Source organism: Lepisosteus platostomus, chromosome 1 (genome assembly GCF_059453375.1).
Source record: "Lepisosteus platostomus isolate fLepPlt1 chromosome 1, fLepPlt1.hap1, whole genome shotgun sequence".
NCBI lineage: Eukaryota > Metazoa > Chordata > Actinopteri > Semionotiformes > Lepisosteidae > Lepisosteus > Lepisosteus platostomus.
Genome location: NC_142611.1, coordinates 40,802,478 through 40,828,457, shown reverse-complemented (window position 1 = coordinate 40,828,457; position 25,980 = coordinate 40,802,478). Strand labels below are relative to the sequence as shown.

The window sequence follows — 25,980 nt, the reverse complement described above, 5'->3', positions numbered from 1 at the left end:
TTCCAAAATTAATATCGTTTATGGCCTTCACACGCGTTGCAGTATGCTCCTATTCTTTTTATGCTCAGGTACTAAGATTTCCCTTAAGTGGTAAAATTCCATATAAATATTCAATACTACAACGGGCACAGTAAAGACGTTTACTGTAAATCTTTCTACGACAGACCAACGGACCACGAGTGCCCCTGTTGGTCAACCAATCACGTACCACGGTACCGCGCGTCATCATGCGTCACAATGCGCGACGCCGTAGCCAATTACCTCCGGTACGTGTGTGTACCGCGCACTTTGAATGGCTGCATCTGTAGGTATGCTACCGTGAGGTGACATAAAAAGAGCTATGGTGTGCAGTAATTCTATCCAGTCTTCTTCACTTCTCATTATTAGCATGGTGGTGGCAGTACTACTTAATGGGGCTGTTTCTCATCTGCAGGAAATGAGAAGGTTTTGAAGGGAAAATGAATGGGGCAAATTGCAAACAAATCATAGAAGAAAATCTGCTGAAGACTTAAAATTGACAAATATTCACAGAACAGTGTAGTGTCTTGACAAGAAAAAAAAAAGTGAATTCCCCTGAATGGCCTAGTCAAAGTCTTGACTTAAATTCAATATAAAAAGTTGTGGTATGACTCGAAAATTGCTGTCCCACAATGACGCTCAACACAACTAAGTTGCAAGCAAGTGAAAATTGAACCATCTTGGTGTGCAAAGTTGGTGGAGATAAATCAAGGTGTTTCCACCAATGATTTACTCAGGGCAGTGAATGCTTATGCAATTAACATTTTAGATTTTGCTGACACTTAACATCTTCCACCCATAAAAGTGTTCAGTTTAAGCCTTCAATTTTAATACAAATATTCACTGAAAACAAATGTATATTCATCATTTTGTAATTTTGTAAGTCAAATGGGACATCTGTGGAAGGGAGTGAATACTTCTGCAATCCACAAAATTATTCCAAATCCTGAAAGGTAACAAATACTTAAAAATTAACATAGAGCAGAGAACACAATAGGAAACAATAACTAAATGCATTGAAAAAAAGAACAGGAGGTCTTTTTTTTATAAATGTGACAATGGAACAACATGGTTATTGTGTCAAACCATTACTTATGTAATTACAGTGGATATAAAAAGTCTACACACCCTAAACAAAGTATTAGTTGAGGGGTGTGTGCACACTTATGCCACAAGGGTGTTGTTGGATTTTTAATTTAAATTATTTTTCCTAATTATATATTTATTTTTCTCTTGAATTTTGTTGGTTGCAAGGTAATTTTAAAGATGGAAAAATGTCTGACATGATTTATCTTGATTTCTGGCTTTACGTCACACAAACCTGTGGTTTCAACAAGGGTGAGTAGACTTTTTATATCCACTGTATGTGCCCATTCTCAGAACAGTCAATAAGGATTTTGAAAGATGAAAAGGTTTCTTTCTCTTATTTTGTGAGTGGTATCGGATGAACTTTTTGGGCTGCAAAATGAAGAGAGGTTAATTTCATACAGAAAAAAAATAGAATTGTTTAGTCTGGGGAGGAATGAGGGAAAGAGCAAGAATATGTGTAAGTAAAAGTAAAAAGTACTGTTAAATGTAAATATGACGGTAAAAACAAAAGTATGGAAATGAAAAATAAAAGAAGGTGTAGGGGGTGTCTCTTCAGTAAAGCTTAATTGGTGTGTCATTTATTAATATAACTTCATACTAAAACTGCTTCTTTTTGTATTTCAAAGCAAATTTTGAAGCTTGACTGAGATAATGCATGGCTACCTCAGGATCTGGCTCACTTGTTTTTGTTCATGATGTAACTAATAATAGCAGCAGGAGAAAAAATTCTGATGTTTACAGAAACATTTTGTCTGCTTATGTAGAAGAATATTCTTCCATATTTATTGGTCAATGTTTCACTTTGCTGCATGGCAGTGACCCAAAACATATTTCCAGTCTATCCATGATGTTCACCTTCTGAAGACAAAGTGGAAAATATGACTACCCAGTTCCATATCTAGATTTAGATCCAACTGAGCAAGTACAGTATGTTACGATAAAAAGAAGGAAACTGAAATCAAATCATCTCAAGAATAAGCAGGAGCTCAAAGGTGCTGCAACAAAGCATCTCTACTAATTACACAAAGTGTCTGGTGAGCTCAAAGGGTTGCAGAATTCATGCATTTATTACCTCAAATATAAATTACCTCAAATATAAATATGCAACTAATTTATGAGTTCTGCAATGTGAAATTAGGAGAGAATTCTGTACATACAGCACAATCATGTGAAATCACTGGGTCAAACTCAAAATATGTTTTTGTTTTAATATTGTAGTGTTTACCTTTTTATCGCTTGATATGTGGCAGAGAGACTCTCTGGAGGAAGGGATATCATATCTTCAGGAGGGGCAGGAGATTGGAAACGTGGTTGCTTTAGGAAATGAAGAGACGCTGAAGAAACGGAGATAACTCACACCACAACTGATCTGCACCTCAGATGACTGTCCTGAACTCCTTTTTTATTTTTGATTTACCAGTTTCGTTCGGGAATAGCCCTTTCTGGACATTAAAATGGCGTTAAAAGTTCTTTCTTTGTATATCATGGTGTCAACCTCAGTCTCTCATGTTACAATATGCTTTTAACATGAACAAATGTATGCAACAGCATTTGACTATTTTACTACAACTAAAACCTACATAATATTACATGCAATTGCTTTCACAAAACTTTCAAAATATGTCTGGTAATTGTATTAGAATTACTGAGAGACAGGAAACAATATTGCAAGGCTACAAAAATAATGACAAACAAACTCTCAATACCATTTCAGTAGAATACAATAACTGAAAACTCAAAGTAAATTTTTGCAAGATAATACAGAATTTGTACTAATGAAAAGTAAATTAATTCATATTGTAGCGCCCTTGCCTGGTGGTAAGGAGGAAGTGCACCTAGGCGCTGAGCAAAGCAGGCTGGGAGTTGTAGCCGGGGGGTGTCCGAGGGTCCGTAAGATGATCAGCAGCTGACCCTGTTCATAAATAGACCTGCGTTAATTTTAAGTGTTCTTTGAAGCTTAGTAAGTAATAATAATAATAATAATAATAATAATTGCTTACACTTATATAGCGCTTTTCTGGACACTCCACTCAAAGCGCTTTACAGGTAATGGGAACTCCCCTCCACCACCACCAATGTGCAGCATCCACCTGGATGATGCGACGGCAGCCATAGTGCGCCAGAACGCTCACCACACATCAGCTATCAGTGGGGAGGAGAGCAGAGTAATGTAGCCAATTCATAGAGGGGGATTATTAGGAGGCAATGATTGGTAAGGGCCATTGGGAAATGTGGCCAGGACGCCGGGGTTACACCCCTACTCTTTTCGAGAAACACCCTGGGATTTTTAATGACCACAGAGAGTCAGGACCTCGGTTTTACGTCTCATCCGAAGGACGGTAGGATAGTAAGTGTGTAGAGTCTATTAACGAGTAAGCACTAATAAGTAGTTGATAATATTTATTATCAGTAATAATATCAGTAGCAGTTTGAAATTATTTGTTGTTATTAATAAATGACTTAGCTTTGAACATGTTGTGATATTTAGAAATACAAAAAATGTCAATATAATGCCAATAATATTTGCTATTTTAGTTTTCCAAAGAAATGTTTATTTGTTAAATGAAGACTCATAGCAATTGCTGGATTTGAACACCCAACCTCACACTTATAAGTCAGTCACTTAAGCTATCACGCCATAGACACAGTGAGGTAGTATGCTGGTGAAACAGCCTAACACATATCAATGGAAAGTTTTATACTACTGTTTGTGCAAAAGTACATTAATATAATCATATTGTTATTAATTTCTTTAGATACGTGATTCCATATTATATTTCCTATTAATCAAATTCTAAAAGTATACTTTTGTTTACTGTGATAACGAGCATATTCGCAGAAAAGTATATAAACGTACAGTAATATGGTCAGAAGGAGCACGTAAAAACGTTTCCGAAATAACCGCATCTAAGACTTTGATGCTTCAAATGTTTAGGGAGAAATGGAATACTGGTGTGTATTTTTTCTTTAAACTACCAAGACCAGCCATATACAGTACAGTTTACATACAGTAATATGTTTATGTTCCTATATAAATATCTTTTATGAGCATGTGAAAGGTATACATTTTTTGATTGGAAATGAATGCTTGATCGGATCACCAAAATGCTGTGGTGTTACTTTTTGTCAACTAAAAAATAAAGTATTTTCGTTTACAAAGACGGTTACAAAGAATGTGGACCAGGGTAATACTTTGAGTTTACAGCTTGCCCAAGGTCATTCATTATTAATACTATTAGTAATATCTTCGGTAAAGACTTTGATGCATAAAATATTTCTGCATAATTAAAATATTTATGATAAAGGTGGTACTGTAGTTTGTGTACTTTTGTCCAACTGAACAATCTTGCTTTCATAAAATATACCAACTTTTTAATGTATAATGATTAACATGCTGTAATACACAGTTTAAATTTAAAAGTCTAAAGAGTATACAACTTAAATTCTTAATTGAATAAAGATTGTCCCTTAGCAGTGATTGGGATTCAAAACCAGGTGTTTTCTGGTGACAACTCAAATGCTGTACATGAGAAGTTAAGCTTTATTAGCTCCAACTGGCGGTTTTACAAGGTGATTCCAGATACTATTAACATAATCTAATTTGCATATGGTTTAATGCATATGACGCGTTTTGATGCGACACGCTCACCGTGTACCCCGCTCATTTTGAATGGCTGCATCTGTATGTTTTAAGTGTTGAATTAAGGGAGAAATTTAGGTAGGCCAAATTGCTGAAGTCTAATGTGGACTTTAGCCAGGAAACCTTAATGCTTAAGAACAGAGCCATGGGATATTTAATGACCAAATAGGACCTCAATTTAACATTTGATCTGAGAAATGGTGCCTCTTACTGCACAGTATCTCTCGTCGACATACTGGGACATTGGTTTGGAAATTATGATTTAGAGGGAACATTACCGTCTACTGGTCTACCAGCAGCACGTATAGCAGCAACTGTTTTTTCCTTGGTAGTCTCCAAGAGGTCTAACCTAGCATAATGTAGTTAGGAAGTGACAAGTTCCCTCTTAGACCTTCAATATTAAATTTAACGGATGAACAATCCACTTTCATGTATGCACATGGTCTTGAAAATGGTTGAAGAATAGGAAAAAGTACAGTAAGTCACTTAAGGATAACTTCTATACCAGATTTAGATTTTGGTATAGTTAGAAAACTAGTTATTTTTACAGAGTATGCTTAAATAGGAAGAGAGACAAACACAGAAGCTGCAACAGCAAGGGCTGTTAACAAAAAGTCCTAGATATAAACATGGATTGTGCAGGCTTTTGCAAAATGACTTAATGTTTACAAGTACACAGTGACTCATGCAGGAAGTAGGATCACATGGGTGAATCTGACCTGAGGTGAGTGATAAATTAAAGGGATCTGAGTATTTATACAGATCTACAGTATGTCCTCAGCAAGGCACTGCCAAGAAACATTCCATTCCAGAAAGTTTAGAAATACAGTAAAAAGTATGGAAATATAGTAAAAGGTTTGGAATTCAAATAAAGGAATGTTAAACTTAAATTTTACAATAGATTAGTATGCCTTCATTTAGAAAATTGCTATAGTTATTGCAGTTTTAGTCACTATTGTACAAAGCAGTTGAGCAGCTGAAGAAGCTACATGCTGTAAATGTACAGTATGAGACTCATATCATCTTTAATCATTCATTCATTTGTGCATCACTTTGTTCTACACTTCAAAGATGTTTTACATGGATTACCCTTTTATTTGATAGACTATTTTAGACTGAATACAGGATTGTCAGCACTGTTCACATAACTCTACAGCCTTAGAAAATAATGTTTGCATCGTTGTCCTCAATTAACTTGGAAGAGAATTGCTCATTGTGCTGCTTAAACAGACAACTTTGTGACTGATACTTGAAGACAGCATTTACTTTCTTTTGTATTACATGGCTAAAATCACAGAAAAGGTTATTGGACTTCAGAATCTATGTTCTGTGTAATGACATACAGTATGCTCTTGCATTATTGTCATAATTTCCCCAGTGGTTACCCAGCTATAACAGCGATGGTTTCTTCATTTCTTATTTTTGACATTGATGCATTTTCTTCTTACTAACATCCAAGGGACTGGAGAAATCCAGCAGCAGTACTTCACTCAACATTCGAACCCACAACCTTCCAATTATGAGTCAAGAACATATACTGTATATGTTCATATATACTGTAGTTATAATTTTTCCCAAGGAACGAGAAAAGTAAGAAGACAAATTGTTTGATACAGGAAAGTCCAGTAAATAATGTTCAGACTTTTGTTCAAGAGAGTGAGCATATTTAATTCTAAAAGTGCTGCATTTAATAAATTAATGAAAGTTTCTAAACATTAAATGGTTACCTTGTTATGCTGATCAAGTCAAAGGCTGGTGACATGGAACACATTTATGTAACAAGCTGATTCAGAAAATGTCACCACTTCTAAATTATTGGATCAAATGACCATTTCTAGCTTCACACATGCAATATAAATCCCTGAATTCACACAGGCATATGAAGGAGTCATTTGTGTTTTCTTCATTTGACAGAAAGTAGGAGGTGCTCAAAAGCAGTCATCTAAGTCAGTCTGATCTTATCTGTGACCTCAGATTGGCCAAAGGAAAAAAAAAGAAATCTTGCCTTCAACCATGCAATGTTGTGGAAAACGAAAAACAAAAATTAGAACCCATGATACTATTAGTGTCTGTGTAACTCATATTAAAACAAACCTAATGACAATGAATTTGAAAGGATATCACGGTAGGAAATTTGAAAGGATATCATGCTAGAAAATTATTTTAAGGAAATCTGAATAAATCTGTGCCTTCTGGTATTTTTTTCAAATAATGTGAGACCTTTTCCTTGTTGGCTTTTCAAGTTAAAATACACAATTTCCAGATGGCCAAGTTTATTCTTGTTTGTGGTGACCATTAACACAGAAAATAATGACGACCACTCAACAGGGACCCCCAATGTCACATTTCTTGCAGCAGACAAAACTAAAAAATTTACCCAAAACCACTGTTTAGTTAGCTACGGGAATATAAAAGTTCACTAATAAAACAATCATGCCAGTTGCATTGATAGTTCTTTGAAAGACAGAATGAGCTCCTGATAGAATGTGAATAATCGGTTCTCACAAACTGTATACTTTCTGTAAAGTTATAATGTTGTATTCTGGGCTGAATAGGTTTCCTTTAATTTTGTAGCTGTTCCCAGTCTTTGTACTAATTGAATTATCTAGGTTTGGCTTTGTTCATCTCCACTGGGATTTAGCTGAAGTCAATCAAATAAACTTAAGGATGCCTTTGTACACAACAACAATGGGTATTATTCTTCTTTCACTACTGATTGTGACATACTGATTACTTGTCTGGTTGCTTTTCTACAGACCTTTTTCAGTGTATCAACCTGGTGTTCTCATCACATTCACAAAAAGGCATTATATCACTTTAGGATTACCCTTTAATCTTCAGATTGAATCTTAATCAACCACCCCCATGCTTTCTGACATTTTTCCCTAATTAAAATGTCTCCAGGTCTTTTTCGTTCCTTTAATGTTATTCCTGAATTTGTAGTTGAATTATTTAAAAGATCATTTTATTTTCAAATCAAATCACTTATCACTTAATTCTATACTTATCCTTTCTGTATTTGTTATACTTTGTTGCTAGAGACTACTTAATTGAAACATCCAAGTTCTAGGATCTTGCAGTTTTAAAACGTAGAGGGCTGGAGACAGTAAAATGAGGTTAAATTGATTTTTATTTGGTTTTCAATTAAATTTGAAACTACTGATTTTAAATCTTTGAATTTTAATTACCAGTACAGTAAGGATGAAAGCTTTAGCACTCTTGCCTACAGAATGGAATTGAATTGCAAGTACTTACATAAATTTTTAACGTAAGGCTTGATCAGCCTACTTGGCACTCCACAGAGCAGGTGAGAAGTATATTAACAAGAATGGAGATTTTGAAATAAAATAATAAATAAAGGCAGCATAAACCAAATGTAATAGGAAATTACTTGAATAGTTAAATAGACCAGTCAACCTTAATACTTTAAACTCAGCAGTCAACGAAAATATTGTAGTGTAAATAGGCCTTATTTTACTGTAAATGGTGTTGAAATTGACTGCATTACTTTTATAAAGTCAAGTACTGAAAATTTGACTAAAAGAGTGTGATAAGGATGGATATAACTCCAGCAGTGTGACGTGTAGTGTCATATTGTGTATCTTTTGATAGTTTTTTTTTAAATTAACTACTGACACAGGAACCTAAATTTGAAAGATCAATGAAATTGCATCACAATTGCATATGAATCTTAATAGCGAGTTTCTGTTATGCTGTAGATAGCCAAGCTCACATACAGTATCAATGAGAATGTGCTGATGTTGAACAGAAATGCATGCGTACAGTATGTCACGGTTGTCATCCCTCCTCTAGAGGGCGCTCCATCCTTTCTTGTTTTATTTACTTTCATTTTGTGCACCTGTTCCTTGGTCCTCTCTTATTCTTTAAGTCTGGTGTCTCTGTGGTTCCGGGATCAGCTTTGGAAGATGGACACCCGGAAGCCCGCCTACCACCGGGTCCAGGAGTGACCCGACAGCATAGGTTTCAGCACGGGGTCCTGACCTCGGGGTCCAGGGCTCGGAGCGCCTAGCCCCATTATGCATTTAATCCCATGACACAGTACACGCAGTCTTTTATAAAGGTTAAGAAGCCATTTGGCCCATCCTGCTTGTTTGGTTCCCAGTAACTTATTGATCTGAAGATCTTATCCATCTGCTTCTGGGAAAATCCCAGAGAATGTGTATCACCAGTCTGGATATCTCTGGATATTTTGCTTCAGACATCAGTAAACCTTTTTGTAATTAAGTGGTTTCCATTTTCTGTCCGAAAAACACTTAATTCTGATTTTTGATTATTTCCAGTTATGCTCTTGAGTTCTTTTTCATTGTTGAAGTCCACTGGGTGGGTTTCTGAGTACATGTATAATTTTCTTATGAGGACCATGCATTGCCTTCCTCCAGAACATGAACTGTAAAGCAATTTGCCACGTCTTTTTACTTTTATAAAGTACACCATTTCAACGAACATATTACCAATTGGTAACTTAACTTTAAGAATTAAGTAATCTATCAGTGCTTTACCTCTATCAAGTACAGTGCTGTCATTTAGAGCATTGTGATAGAAGAATGGTGCAATTGTTCTGCTGGAAGGTTGTGAATTTCAATTTGGCAGTTTTTGGTCATGACTGCTTCTGTGTGGATGAACCTAAGAGCTACCTTGTCGCACATTGTGTTGTTAACTACAGTACCCTACAGATTATACACTAACTGGCAATTTTACAGAGATTCACACTATAGTCTTATAAGTCAGTATGTTTCTTGTAAATTAATATTAATTAATATTCCTTGCATGAATTATTTATATGTTATATTTTATATCCATCATATATGTTTGCTGTTATCCATTATGAAACAACTGTTCACATGTTCCCGTATGTGTTATGTACTCTTTAAATAATTATTTTTCATTTAATGTTTTAATTGACTTTTTTGATAAAAATATCAACAATGTCAACAATATACCTCAAACGCAGATATACCTGTGACCCATTAATTGAGACTCTCAATTAATTGACCCATACATTGAGATTCCAGTCTCTGAGATCTAAGAAAAGAATCATTGCTTTTGTTAAACATGATATGACAGGAAATGTTTTGATGAAACAGATAACAAAGCTGTGTAAAATGCTGAGGTTATAGGTCAAGAAAAAATGAAAAAATCAAGTTAAACTTAAAAAAACCTAACAATCTGCTACCTCTGGATTCCTGCGAGGAACTAACCTAACTGGGCTAAAGTTAAACATTTCTATGGCAAAGTCAACCACCACCATCGGACTTCTTGCTAATCTCTTTAAGTGGTACCACCTTTAACTAAACCTTAGCAATCAGAAATAAATTAACAATGAATATGACCCAACATGAATTTTTTCTCTGTTCGAAAGTTGTATGTATACATTAACGTACTGAGTAACTGTTTGAATAAATGGACAATGCTTCAAAAGGAAAGGATACAACCTCACCTTCATATTGACAACTATTGTGCTGTACAACAGTTCATAGGATTGGTGACATATTTATTAGTTTTACATGATTAATTTACAGGAAGGAGTTAACAAATATCAATACATAGCGTACATTTAGCAGAAATAATGGATGAATGGATCTTTATGAGGGTGCTTGATTAAATGCGACCAGGGTTATAACGAATACAGGCCATGTGAAGGATAGGGTGTTCAATCTTGATCAGCAAGCACTAAATTGAAATTTATAATATTCTGCAAGATGAAATGTGTCTGGAGAAATTTAAACATTTTATTTTCAGTTGCAGCTATGCAATAATGTTAACCTTAACCTAGATTACATGATCCTTCAAATGTTCCCATATGGATAAAACTATATTTATATAAATAAATAACAGATTCCCAACCTTTTTTTTAATAAAAACGTGTAATTTCAAAATCTTTCATCTGGAATAACTAAGATGAAACGAGTTGATGATGTTCTCCGCCCTTTACATACCCACCCAGGTCAGTCAGCATGGTGACTTCTTTCATTACAAAGGTCTGTCTGTGGTTCGTAATCAAAAGCTAATTTACTCTTATCAAACAGAAAATCCTTGGGAGTTTCCTATTTTATGTGCTTCAGGCTCTGCTTATTTCTTTTATGTCTGCAGGTGCCATTGAGCAGTGCTTTTTCCTTTCACCCAGAAGCTCATGTATTTGCTTCAACAGTCACCACAAGGGGTGATTATTTGATTTACATCTGTTATCTAAAATCAGATCCTTTCCTTTTCCCTTTTATACTGAATAAAAACTTGTCAAAACTGGATGATCTCAAAATTGACCTTTTCAATGATAATGCCTCCTAGTTCTCTAACAATCAGAAAGATTAAATATATTTACATTTGCACATAGAATAGCAGCCGCATCATACTTTTGGTTGCAGATGATAATGTCACAGATGCTCTGAGAATTTATGCAGTATATACCTTTGCACTTTGAGAGTGTCTAATAATAGAGCTTTTTTGAAGATGAATAATGTGAATTTGGCTGTGACTAGTGTTGCTGTGCTGTATAACTCCTGCTTCTCAAGTTTGTATCAGTGATCAGAAATAAAGACTTTTGCTGTTAGGTGTAACTGCAGCAATAAATATTCACGTTTTGCAACTTAAACTGCAGCATCTTAAAGTTTTGGGTAGAGGCTGTAGAGGTTGAAATTACAGATGGATGTGCTAATTTAAAGATTTTTTCACTAGGCAAAAAAAGCATGATTACGGTGAAGTTTTTTAAAAGATTTATTTCATGATCAATAGGTTTTTCTAAATAAGTTGTTTAATCATCCTCCTTTCCTTTTTTAGTGTGTGTGTGGACTACCATTACTTAATGTTAGTTTTATGCTTGTTGCAGGTTGATGATTTATTCTGATTTTATCAATAAAAAATAAAAACAGACCCTCCTAGGTTCTTAGCAGATGATGTGTTCAAGTCCATGCTCTGACATGCATATCAGGAAATCTGTTCAGGAACTGTTGTGTCAAAAGTTTTATGAACACAGTTTAACATGTCACTTGTGTGGTCAAGCACTCATGTTGTTCATGTTAACAGAATACACCCCAAGAAATTGAATGGATTAATTCACACTGTATATTATCTCAAATAGCAATTGTTGAATTTGACACAGGGAAACAACCTGTTCTAGATTCAATCTCTATTTTTTTCCCCAAAACAAACAAAAACCTTTTTTGTTCCTTTTTTGTCTCAAAGTGCATAAAGTGCTTAAGACACTCAGAACACTGAAATGTTATAATAGAGGTCTCATTTTGTTTGTAATTTTTATTAGCAAGTTACTAAAAAAAATGTGTTCTTATTTGTGTTCAGACGATGAGTAATGAGGATGGCAATTGTCTGTTATATGGGAGTGTGCATGGTATTTCAGATTCAGTCAGTGAAAAAAGGCAAAAACCAAGAATTAATGAAAATGAGAGCATAATAGAGGTTATAGATGAGAGGTAGTCATTCAGCTCATTTTGCTCATCTAGCTTAATGATCCAGAACCTCACTGAATGATCCCAGTGACTCAGCTGGATTTGACAGTTTGGTCACTCTACCAACAACCCTCTCTATAGGGAAGCTCCTTTCTGTTGTCTTCAAATTAATTCCACTTCATTTCCTTTTACACTATGTTGTCCTCAGCTCTATTTGTGTTTCAAGCACAGAAGTGAATTTTATTTATTAAAACATTAATTTACACATAAAGAATATTACAGAATCATCCAGTATAAGATTTTATCATTTTATGAAAGATTATTATGATTCTTCTGACCCAAGGAATGTGAATGAAAACAAGCTGTGAAAAGTGAATAGCAATTTTTTTATGGAGAGTATGTAACTTTTTAGACAAGAGTTTCTCCAAATTCTGAGGACTGTCTAGCGATCCATGTTGCCTGGTTTGAATTTGTGTTATACAGAATGTACCTGTTGGGGTGCCTGAAAGATTGAGTACGCCAGCTAACCTTGAATTCCTGTTGAAGACTTAATTCAAAGGCAGTAGCTTATCAGCTGATGAGTCTCAGAGTGTGTTGCTTCTGATTATTCACTCACAGAATGTGAGAGAGGAGAGTATCAAATAAAATATGAATGTCTAATTTTTAAGGATGAGGTGCACCCAACTTAAAAGATTAAAGATTAACAATAATGTGTAGTATTCAGATGGCAAACTAAATGGATCAGATGTTTTGCACATGGTACTTGTAACTCCAGGGTCCAGGGGTCATTCTGTGTCATGCCCCACTTCGTCTGTGCTTCTCTTCCTTGTTCTCTGGTTCGATTAAGGTTTTTTTGTATTATGCAAATGTAAGATGAATAAAAATGCATGTGCTAAACAGAGTACATAGTCATTATTGCAAAAATAATGGAATTAATCAATTTCCCTATGGGATTAATAAAGTATTATCTATATCTATATCTAATGGGTTGATTACTTGGTAGGTTGGAAGAAAAGGTGGCAAATGTGGTTTGGTTATAGCAGTTTATTTAAATCAGAAAAAAATCAACATGTTGTTGTCACAGATGTCAGAAGGGATGAAACGTGGACAGGCAGGAGAGCGGAAAAAGACCCATATGTGTAACAGCAGAACGGGGGAGTAGCCCGGACTCAGCAGTTCAGGAGTCGTATAAAAACCAATGCCCTCAGGCAGCGGAAGTGGGGCGACCTTGATGCTAGGTGGGTCTCAGGACATCTGAATGTCAATGCTGAGTGAAGGTGAATGAGTGACCCGGAAATATATAGCCCCAGAGAGAGACACTGGAAGGAAAGCAAAGCACAGGAAACTAGGGACAGGACAGAGTAGGAGCACCCTCTGGCTGCAGAGGGTGTGACAGTTGTATTATTTTCTAAGTGTATTTTGTATTTGGTATTTGTCATGGAAAACCATGAACCCAATTATTATTTTAAATGTATGTTTTATATGCTTTTAATGTTATATGTTATATGCTTTATGTTTATATTTTAATGTTAAATAATGAGAAAATAAGCAAGTGGCAAGTTGCTAACAATTTGTTCTTCACAAGTTTATTGTTTATAAGAGTCTTCTTACAGTATATTCCAACATGATTGAAACTTAAATTATTTACAACAAATTCTGGTTTAGGTTTCAACCATTTCCATTGTGAATGGAATTTCAGTTTCAGTCATTTCCAAACATTAAGAGCGGATCATTCGTGTAACATGAAATAATCAATTTAAAATACTGTAGGCCTTTTCAATTAGGTAATCTATCAAAAGGAGCTTTCAGTTTCAATTCCGTTCTTGCCATCTTCATTCAGAGTCCCAGTCTGTTCCTCCTTTTCCATCATTTTTACTGCGGGGATACATTGCATTTCCTCCTCTGCAGGTGAGCAAAATGAGACTTTGTTGATCTTGGAGAAGCACTGACTGATTTCCACAAAGGTTTTATTCTTTGTTTCAGGTAGGATGATGTAGAGATAAATTGCTCCACCCAGGCAGATGATGGCAAAAGCCAAAAAACAATAGTTGCCAAAGGCTTCCTAGAAACAAAATATAGTCAATAAAATGTTATAAACAAAGTATTAAATAATTGTATACAGCTGGATGTGTATTTTTAGGTTCAATACACTGTACTAAAGAGCAAGACAAAGGTATGTAATCCTTATTCTGGAGAGGTGGCTGAGGCCTGGTTAATTTAAGCAAATAAAGAGCTACTTTAAGTTATTAAAGATGAGCTGGAACAAAAAAAAACCTACAGACACTGCAAAAAGGACCAGTAGTTGCTCTAAAGCAAACTTAAAACCAACCTCATGCTAAATAGTTGTAGAAAACGGTGAACAGAATGCATGCATGTTAAGGCCCTACAAGAGAAATGGGATCGAATTTCATAGCATCTGTAACATCATCTGTGTTCTGAGGCAAATCATGTGCAGAAGTTATGCAGCTTGTATTGCATCCAGTGTTGGACACAGACACATTAGGATGTGACTTTCATAGTAGATGCCCTGCTGTTGACAAACATTAATTGACATAATGATTTTACCTTTCTCACATCTAAATTTGTGGTTTTTAAACATTTTAAGCATTTTTTAATGCTGAATACATACTGTAGTTGTGTAACTGGGAACAGACTGATTGAGCACCAAGAGGAGTATGGGTGTATTGTAAAAACATAATAACGTTAAAGGATCAGCAAAAAAAAAATTAAAACAAGTAAAAGGTTAAATGGAATTTAAAATAAAAGTCAGAGGTAAAATAATGTTTTACAGACTGTACAAAAAGGCCCAATATCCAAATAAAAGAAAAAAGAATATTGTAACGCATATGGCCTCCATTGCCCTGCCTTGTGAAAAGCAGGGACCACAGCCGCTGGGCTGATGGGAGATTTCCCTTTGGCTCAAGTGAGTCTCTGATGGTGGGGGGCTGACCTGAGGCGGCAGCGACGAGGGCTCCCATGTGAACCCCGTAGCGTTACAATACACAGAGCTACAAGTTTAAAAAGACTTCTGGCGAAGACTGTAGGTCTTCTCTATCTGCCACTCTGCACACCATCATGCTCTCACACAAACATGCTGTTAACACCTCCTGAAAAGCTGTGGCTAATCTGTGGCCACGCCTCTTCTCCTGTGTTATCACAGCACACATTCTATTTCCCAAGGGGCTCTGTAGCCTACTGTCACTTCACGGTCTAGTCTAGTCCTGCTGCATTGCTGGTAACTGCAGCAGTCAGCCTACATAAAACGCAAGCACTCATTCACTCTAATACACACATACACATCACTTTATTGGCCATATACAATTTCTTGTATTAGGAATTTGTCTTTTCACATACCCCAACTTTCTTTCCATGAGACACACAGACAGGGAGAGAAGCTTGGGGTCAGAGCACAGGGTCAGCCATTAATACTGCGTCCCTGGATTAGTTGGGGTTAAGGATCATTGCTCAGGTGCCCAACAGAGTAGGATTCCTCTGCCAGTCACAGGATACAAACCGGCAACCTCCCAGCCACAGGCTATGGATTCTTAGCCACAGAGCCACCACACTGCCCCACCATTCAAGATATATCTGGGAGAGTTCTCTACCAAGAGCAGCATTAAGAGAAATCATTTTCTTTATATCACACCCCCCAAAAGAGCCCTTGCTGTCAAACAGCAGTCTGAAAGCTCATGCGAGTCAGAGAAGTCAGACAAACTATAAATAGCACCGCCCAGAGCTGCAGCTCATCTAACTACCAATTGCCAACAGCTTCCTAAACGGTTACTTGCTGACAACATGTCACACTGACATATTTGAATACTGAGATTCCAGGTAAAAATGTTTTTTCAGTATATCTTTTTATGATGCACAGACCAGATTTTCTTAATCTGTTTACTAAATCCCAATAGACACTCAGTTTGATGAGATTCGAGGTGCAGAGATAAATGTTTCCATAAGCCAGACGCTTGACAGATAGTAAAAGTTGAAGGAAACTGCGGTAGGCTGGTCATTACTTGGACAAAAAGGAACATGTTTAAAGAAGCAACACTGCTTTGACCGAGAGCTTCTGGAAGACCAGGTTTTCAAGGCTGTACAAGTGAAGGTACCAACAAGACCAAGATAAAAATACAGACTACAGAAACCAAGATTATCCTGCAGTTAGGATCACACCTTCCCCCTTCTCTTAACAACAGACCACTTTTCCTCTAAATTTTCTCCATTCATTGGAGGTTTCATTTCACACCTCTTGATTGGCCTCTCTTTCTGTCCCCTGCTCCCGCCTCTCGCTCCTCCTCTCTCCCAGCCTTTGTTCTCCTGCTACATTACCTTTGCTTACTGCTTTGTCTTTCTCATACCTGAAGAAGGCTCCACGGCCGAAACGTTGTGTTTACTTCTTTTTTTCAGCATGGAATAAACCTATTATTTGTTCCTTTCCAAGATAAAAATAATTTGGCTTTCACCACAGGTGCACAGGTGATGGCAAACTTCTGCTACTGTTACCTGTACAATAAATAACACAAAAATACATATTTACATATATACATATAAGGAACAAGTAATAGGTTTATTCCATGCTGAAAAGAGAAGAAAACACAATGTTCTTCAGTTGTAAGAAAGGCCCCTCAGGACAATTCTGGATCACTCAGATGACATCTTGTACCTTCAGCAATCTTATTTACTGTATCTGTTGCAGTAAATACCCAGACATCTACATTGGGGAAACAGGAAGGAAATAGACTGCTTCAGAGAACATTAGGACTGTGAAGATTAAAGATTTCTCCAAGCCGATAGTTTTTCATTTCACCTCTGATGGCCATGATCACACAGATCTCTCCATCTGCGTTCTCAAAGTAGGGTTTCTTAACTCCTATAGCAGAAAGACATTAGAAACTAAAATTATCTTCAAACATGGCTCACATCTTCCCCTTTCTCTCAATGACAGACTTGTTTTATTCTAATTCTCTCTATTCATTTGTAGGTTTTGTTTCAGACCTCTCCTCACCTCTGTCAACCTTGTACCACTTGATTGGCCACTCTGCATCTCCCCTACTCCTGCCTACTCTAGGTATATGTGAATTATCAATTATCATGGGTTTTTGATAATCATGACCATGATGTAAAGCTAAATATAATTTTAGCATCCTTGCATGCCAAGTATATATACTCATGCAAACAATAATACAATTTGTATGGGATCTGGACCTGGCTTGATCATTTCCAGGTAGGAACACTTTACAGTGCAATCTCCACAGACTCATGCACTAATTTGTTTCCATTATAAAAAATAGTGATAGCCCACCTTCACTGAACAAAAAAAAAACAGACTATTTCTAAATTTATTTCTAATTATTCTAAATTTTATGTCTTATTTGGGTGTGGTAGACATTTGGTGTTTTTCTTACTGAACTATATGTTTTACTAGAGACATGATTTGCACTCTTTTTTTCTGTGGTACATACAGTAATAACAGAATGCTGAGATACCACCCACATTGCTATCAGACCACCATGTCAATTTCTTTTGATTTGTACTAACCAATAACACCACCTGCTGGTGTTTTATTACCACATTATTACAAAATGAAATGTTTCAAATTCAATTCCGCACTAAATTGGAAGTTTTTCTTGTTTGTAATTGCAGTAACAGCACTCTGTAGGATATAGTCAAAATCTCCATTAAGGATATTGCGCTGTGTTTGCCTCTTAACAGAAAAAATGACTGAAATGTATACAATTTCATGGATGTTATAGAGTACACTCAACACCTCTCTTTTTCTAACATTATTGCATTGCAAATTAGCTATGTAAAAAATGAAATTAGATGCTTTGACATTGTGGCAAATTTCTATTACATAAATGGAGGCAGAAGTATTACTTTACTTTTAAATAAGTCTAGGCTAATCAAGACATAGTCTTTCTCCTGCAGAGGTGGCTGTATTGAAAGTGCCTATATCCCTGTCTGAGCAGTGATTTAGGACATACAGTACATATTAAATTAGCTGGCATTGATGGCATTTCTCCTGAATTTTATCTGAATTTTTGGTCTCACCTAGGTTCTCTTTGGCTTGAAATGATTTATACTAGTATTGTGAAAGGTTATTTTTGGAGTTATGATTAAATTAATATATCCCATTTTGTGAAAGAAAAAGAGATAAAGGACGTATGATTTGTGCAAGCTATTGTCCTGTTTTTCTAATATACCTTGATATCAAGCTTTATCCAAACGTGATTTCATGCTGGCTGGAGACCTCTATGACTAAATTGGTTTACCACAATCAAACAGACTTTATTAAGGAATATATTACATCTGATAAACTTCACTGTTTCTTCCACATTGCACTTACAGCTACAGACATTGTGCTATCCTTTCACTAGGAGGGATTTCTCGGGAATGTCTATGGTTGGTCTTAGATATGAGCCAGGGATCAGATTTTACAAAAAAGGATTAATATTTTATGTTACCCACTCAGCAAAGTTGTTGATAAGGACCAAGTGTGTTTCTAGGGGTATTCATCTTAATCTGTCTTTGGAAACACCTGCTCAAGCTATCTGTTGTCTTCCCCAGTTTCGGTTAACAATTCACAATACAGCATTTTGGTCTATAAGGATGTTATACAGTATGTACTATAAACCATACCACTGAATCTTTAATATCAGTAACTTTTGTGCTATATCAGTGTGAAATTACTTGATTCATGTCAGAATTTCTGCTGCTGCATTTTGGAAAGAATTTTGGTAGTCAAACATTTGAGTTATCGTGATGTTGAGATATATTCTTTACATGCTGTTACAGCAAACAACTTTAATAACATTTTAAAAAGGCAGATGATGTCCTGAACAGATGGGACATTTTCCCAATTCTCTTTAAGCTTTTATAATAAAAAATGAATTTGTTTTCTCACTTAAATGTCTTTTGTTTTTTAATTACTCTTTCTCCAGCATTGGGGCAGTGAGTTAGATTGCATAGTATGAATTTGAATTCATTTTGAGATTGAAGCAGCTTTGTATTAATTTTTGTTCCATTCTGTACTATGAAAGTTCTACTAAACATTCTTTTATTTTTTCCCCATGTTTTGAAACTATTCTTAAACTGTTTTAAAAAACTATTATGGCACATAGGAAGAAAGAAAAAATCTATTATTTCCATATAAAATTTGTGATTTGATTCAAAAGGGTATTCCCCTTTAGACATTGTGGACCACACATATTTTACTTATCCCATAGAATCTAGTACAGAGATTCACAACATCTTGTTTGCTATTTACCACAATCATAATCTATTTACAGGTATTCTCCTTTCTGTTTTCTACTTTGGAGAAAAAAAATAATTTCTAGCATATTTTAATGATCATGTTCACAATGCTCAGTCTATGCTCAATCCAGGACTTGAAATCCCAATACAAGTCATTGAGTCTTATTTCTTTTTGTATTTACATCTCCATTTTGCAATGTTTGACTACGGCGTCCACTGTGAGTCAAGGTTATTATTCTAAACAAAAGGTTAGGCGATAACCAAACTGCAGGGTAGAGAGAAATGTTCTTTTATTTATAGCAAGAAAATCTCCAAAACATAAGTCAATCAAATGAGCTTCTTTCTGAGCATCTTATTAGACAGCTTCAGTTCCTAACAAATAGTAAATACGTAGCTTGTATGATTGACTCATAACAAAAAAAATCTGTCTCTGATACTTTCAAAAGTCAAAACTCACAAAATATTTAGTCACTAATTGGCAGTCTATGGCTTGCTGCTCTCACTCCACCTGGTGCAACTTGCATAATAGAGGATTGGCCCTCTGCCTTTAGGCAGCATATGGTGACTGACCCCAGAAGCTTCAGCTTCCTGGTTTTTAAATTGTCATCAGGCCAATTTGTTTTGTACCAATTGGTCAATGAAGTAGGGCAGCAGCTCATTTCCTACTGCATCCTGGGGAACGTAGTTCAGACAAGGAACTGCAACTATAAAGTAACACCTAATCAGTACACAAAGGGCCTTGGAGGTTAGTTATTCTATAAAACACATGATGATTTTGAGAAAAAAGATGGTTTCTGCATTTACTACTGTATATATAGATCAAAAAGAAAACTCAGTGTCAAAGATCATACAAATCCTGAATTCTACAATTTCTTATTGAATTTGCATTAAAACAATGCCATTCATCTAATATCACTATGTAAAACAATTATTTAAATGATAATGCCAGTCATTATTTAAGCCTGTCAAAGAATAAAAAATGCTGCTATTGTTCATAATGTGTCTTGAGCCATTTCTATACCACATCAAACCCCTTTCCCATGTCTGTACTCCCAAGTGCTACATTAGCAGCCCAAACCTTAACACAGTACCAGTTGGAAATGCAAAGTGATACTATGAACACTGTTCTCACAGGAACCTGAGAAATTCCACTCATTATTACTACTTATAATAAGTGAATGCTACCAAATCCTGGTGGTGCTCAGCAAAATGTGCTCTTCCATTTGAGAAATCCTTATCACATATCCTATTAAGAAATGAACTGACATGAACTGGCAATCCAGTACATGTATGTATGTACTGTAGTCTATAGTGCTCAGCCTGTGCTTCTTTACCGATTGAGTCCCTTAGGGAGCTAAAACATATCAGATTATCTTCTGAAAACAGAATTACAGAAAGTGCAAATTGTACCAAATGAAGCATGGAATACATGAAATGGTCAATATAAATATTTGCCTTAACATTCAAACCAGGGACATTTTTCACTGTAACAATGTAACATTGATAATTGTGCTCAACTTATTTTCAGATGATGTATTGAAATTCCTTTCTTCATTCACTTTTAATGTTTATTTGTTTTTTTTTCCCAAAAGACAGAAATCAGAGCAAAGAAATGTGATTTTTTTCTGTGTATTTTCCTGTATGAATTAAATACAAAAATGATAGTCATTTAGTAATTACTTAACTTACAGATTTGTTTATAAAATATTAGATCCCACTTCAAACACAATCTTATAATAGCCTTGGCACTTCTACACGAAGAGTCATTTGCAGAAGAACACACGTGGTATTACATCAGGTCATGTTAAACATTAAATTTTTCACATCATACTGGAATTAATGTGCTCCCATATCACACGTATGATCAAAATCTCTTTACCATTCTTCATGTCTAATACAGTTACAGTACAGCATGTATTCTTGACATTTGTATCTGCTTAGGACTTTGAACGAGAAACATAATGAATTGATAACAGAAGATACACAATTTAAGACTGAGAACAGGACACATTTTCAAAAAGGGTCATGGGAGTCTGGAACAGTTAACCGGACTGATTGTTGAAACAGATATTGTGGCATCCTTCAAGAAATTATTGTAACATTTTCACAGACCAAATAGCTACTGTACCAACAGTGAAACAAAACAGGGAGGCTAAGGTCTTTGTCTGATTATATAAGTTTTATCAATGTGGTTTTGGTATTGGCAAAATGGTATGAACACAGGGGAAAAGAATGATTGTAAAAAGGCTTTCTTGTTCATTATGCTGGCAAGAGTACTAGTAGTTTTACAATTTAAAGACCTCACATTTGTAATTTCTCAATTATATTCTTCTAGTCTGCTTGCACATGCCATATTCGTCTGAGACAATATCCTCAATGCTTAAGCAAATACCCAACCCACAACTAGAGCAGAAGGTCATATTTTCTAAGGTGAATTAAATATTAAATAATGCCTGAGGGAAAATACTGCTGCTCTGTGATGATGTTTATGCCACAGTAATACTCCATGATTTTTTTTTCTACATTAGCTGTGCTTAAGAAAGAGGTAGTACATTTATTTGCTTATGGTGGACTCATGTATTTGCTAGAAAGGATCATAATACATATATTTGGACAATAAAAATCCAAACTGAGTCATCCTGTTAGGAAAGATGAAAGTCTTTTTTTTAGAATGTGTAATAATATGCAGAATAAATGCCTGGGGTGACTGACTCAGCAGAAAGCTGTAACATGTCTTGCTGAATTTAAATAACTTCCAGTTGCTCTTTCTTGAGGTGTTTCCTGTAGTAACAGGTGTAGCTGTAGTTAACTGTGCAAATTACTCACAATTACACACCTACTTTTTTATTTAATCTTATGGAAACCTTTCTATAATAAGTATTCTTTTTATTGAAAAAGATAAGAATTAAGAATGTGTTAAGAATAAACACACCTCTTGTTTTATATCTTCTGTTGGTAAATTAATTATTTAATTAATTCTATTATTCTTTAATGCTTTCTATGATTATATAGATTTAAATTTGGCCTAGCCAGAATAAAGTCATTTACAAATTACAAACATGTCATTTGTAAATTAGATTTGTTTTCAAAAATTTTACTGTTTCTACTTCTATACAGTACAATCACCTATGTATTTTACAGTACAGTCTATTTCTCAATGTTTTAGTTAAAATTATATTGTAGTTCTTATTACAGCTATTTGATTGAGCCATTTGTTGAGAAAATAAATTGCACTATTTTTTTGTACAGTTGGTGCTCTAGCCCCAAATCATCTCCAAAACATACTTTTAGACTATTAAGTAGGCACCACAAATGAGAACCTATAATACAAAGACAGATTAAAGAAACCAAGCACTTTTAGCCAAAGTCAAATAAGTTACTAAATGAGTTCTCATATGATACTTCCAGTCAAATCTAATTAAGTCTTCAAGTCATTTTTGCTGTAAGGGTTATTATGACAAATAACAGTCAAAGGAGAATAAACTGAAGATTAAAGCATATAAAATTAATAAAAACACACAGCATTATTATAACTACTTTTCTAGGTTTATTATACTTAGAATACTTTTATTAAAAAGTAAATTCATCATCAACAATGTGAAATAAAAAAATATTAAAGTGACAAAAATTGTGGAATGTTATTTGCACCTCTCTGATTTTTGATACACATACTCTTGAATCAGTCTAGAGAAGACCAACCAGATACAGTACAACCTTGGACTCATTGGAATGATCTACACTGGTAGGCTGAAAGCTATTTCATAGCTTGATACAAATAGTAGACTATTGTAATGGTGTCTTCAGAGAAAAGTGGTTGTCTTTTTTTTGCTTTGATACCACTAAGACAAAAAACAGCCCAGCATCTGGGTTGATGTGAAGTGTGTGCAAGTCTGGGCACGATGACAGCTGAGTTAGAGATTCTATTATTTTGTCTTCCTGATATACTTAAGATAATGTCCCCTGTGCCTGAGAGGAAGGAGATGTTGCTGCTTCAGCCTCAAGAGCAGAAGAGTTTTACAGTGTATGTATATACAGTATACTGTACCTAATTGTGTGGTGTATATCTGTTCTTTCATCAACATCTGCCACATGTTCATCTTTTGAACACACATGTAGGCTCAGTAGGTAAAAGACTGCAATTAATAAATTATTACATGCTTTACTAATGTGTAACAGATGTTAAACATCACTTTGATGTTAATAACTTACAAAACAGTGCCTCTGTTGCTAACCAGTACTTCTGGTGAAAATGTGTAATATAGGTTGTTATAAGAAACTAAATTTATACCTCAACTTAATAAAAGAAAACCTCTAATTCAAAATGACAGTCTGATTTCTTTGTGACAACATTTTTCTTGCCATTAGTTTTAAGAACGAGTATGCATAGGTTGCTCTGGGGTTCACAAAATTGACAAGGGGTCAGTTCAAATTATGTTCAATTTACTGCCTGTGGCAGGTGGAGATAAGGGGCATACGCACATGTTCACCTAGTTTGACTGTCATTGATTTCTGAGTCATAGGCTTGTCTGAATAGTCCTCCAGTCTTTATGTTTTTTGAAGTACTAGAAAAACATTTGTAACATACATTATAAATACAAAATTCATCTCCCAGACAAAAGAGTTCAAGACACAGAGTTGTTAGCTGCTAAATAGCAAAAATATCCATGTTTCTAAGTAATAACTCATAAGTAAATGCTAATAGCTCTAAAAAAAGACCAACAAACGGCATATTAATATGAAAGGACGATGGGAAAAGAAATAGGAAAAAAAATCCACATTGGAAATAATAGTTACGGCAGAAACAATATTTAAAAAATGCCGGATAATAGGACAAAATTATCAACATGTATTGCAAAAATATTCACCTGCTTCTAATGATGTCCCATTTTGTTTCAATGCACATGATGAATACACATTTTTAAAGTGAATATTTGAAGTGGTGCAGTGGTTAGTTTTGTTGACTATCAGTGCTGGGGCTCTAGGTTCACTTCTGGACCAGGGGGGCTGTCTGCGTGGAGTTTGGATTTTCACGTAGTCCAGTTGATCTGATTTCCTCCCACAGTCTAAAGACATACTGGTAGGTTAATTGGCTTCTGGGAAAATGGGCCGTGCATGTGCGTGTCTGTGTTAACGTCTGTGTGTCTGTTCGCCGATGGATTAGTGTTCCATCCAGCATGTACTGTACCCGGCCTTGTGCCCGTTGATTTTCTAAAATGAATATTGTTAATAAGAACATAAAAGGTCATATTAAGCACTGAGTGAAAGAAGTTAAATGTCAGTAAAACTGCAAAAAAAACAATATATCAAGTTTGCAAAGAAGAATAGATGAAAATTCTTTGTGTGAAAACTTATTAAAAAAAACTCAGCTGTAATAAATGTAAGTACTTTGTCTTTTATTAGGTATTGGAATAGGTATTGACTCAGTGTACTTACAGGTATGTAATCAACATCCTATATTATAGTTTATTTTTCTTTATAGCATACATTTTTATGGATGACATTAAAAGTAGTTTAAGTGTTCAGATTTTGGTAAAAAATGTTAACTTTAAAACATTTTGTATACATCATTTGTAATTTGTAATTGAACAAAGCAGGGCATCATTGAATGGGGATGAATACTTTTGCATGGAAAAGTATATGACTCAAAACTTCACAGATCCATATATCATATAATGTTTTAATAATAAATTATATAAAAAAAACGTTTTTCTCCCTTCTGTCTGATGTCAAAATATGGTTCAGCTCAGGGAATTGTGATGTTTCAGAAAACCCTTGTTATTCTGTTGAGCAATTCCTTGTGCAAACTATATTTCATAATATGAATACTCTGAAAAAAAAGTGGTGGACTTTTACAACAAAATGTAACGGCTAGCAGGCAGACTGAACTTACATCTTCAACATTGTACAGGTACTGGGAACTATTAACCTACAACCATGAAGCAATAAACTTAGATATGAATATAAAAGACATGACAAGAATGGTAACAAGGTTAAAATCTTTGGTCAAAGGTGAATCCATTTGACATTCTTGCATTGAAAGCAGGGGATGTAAAATGAATCGTTTTGATGGAAAAAAAACATTTTCCTTTAGCTGAAATCAGCAAAGGACATCATCAGATAACAAAGACTAGTATTTAAATTACAAATAAATGTCAAGAAAGATTAACATTTGCCAACAATAAGCTTTATGCTGCAGTACAAAGTATGGAGTGGTGCTGTCCTAGTTAGTAAAAGAGAAAATATTTAAATATAAATCTTTTATTCTTTCTCAAGGATATTAGCTATCCACAACGAGAGCATTTTAATGAAAGAAAATGTGAAACGTCTCATCTCTCCTTTGTGAAAACAGCACAGAACTGACAGTGCTAGGAAAACATGATGAGAATGTCCATTCATCCATTTCCTAACTGCTTTATCCAATACAGTTTGGGGAGCCACAGCCTAAATCTGCAAGCATCAGGCACAAGGCAGGATACACCCTGGATTGGATGCCAGCCCATAATACAGCGCACACAAACACAGACATGCACATACTCACACTAGGGCAGATTTTCCCAGAAG

The 25,980-nt window shown here is 35.2% G+C and overlaps 1 protein-coding gene across 4 annotated transcripts in view; it reads right to left on the bottom strand.

Moving 5' to 3' along the window:
* Window positions 1-13,732: 13,732 nt before the first annotated feature.
* Window positions 13,733-25,980, bottom strand: part of slc2a9l2 (solute carrier family 2 member 9, like 2) — a 299,312-nt gene continuing 287,064 nt past the window's right edge. For all 4 annotated transcript variants that reach the window (XM_088628586.1, XM_088628577.1, XM_088628568.1 and 1 more), the window contains one exon: window positions 13,733-14,230. In XM_088628586.1, coding sequence (XP_088484712.1) covers window positions 13,961-14,230 — 270 coding nt within the window. In that variant the 3' untranslated portion in view covers window positions 13,733-13,960. The remainder of the gene's footprint in view (window positions 14,231-25,980) is intronic.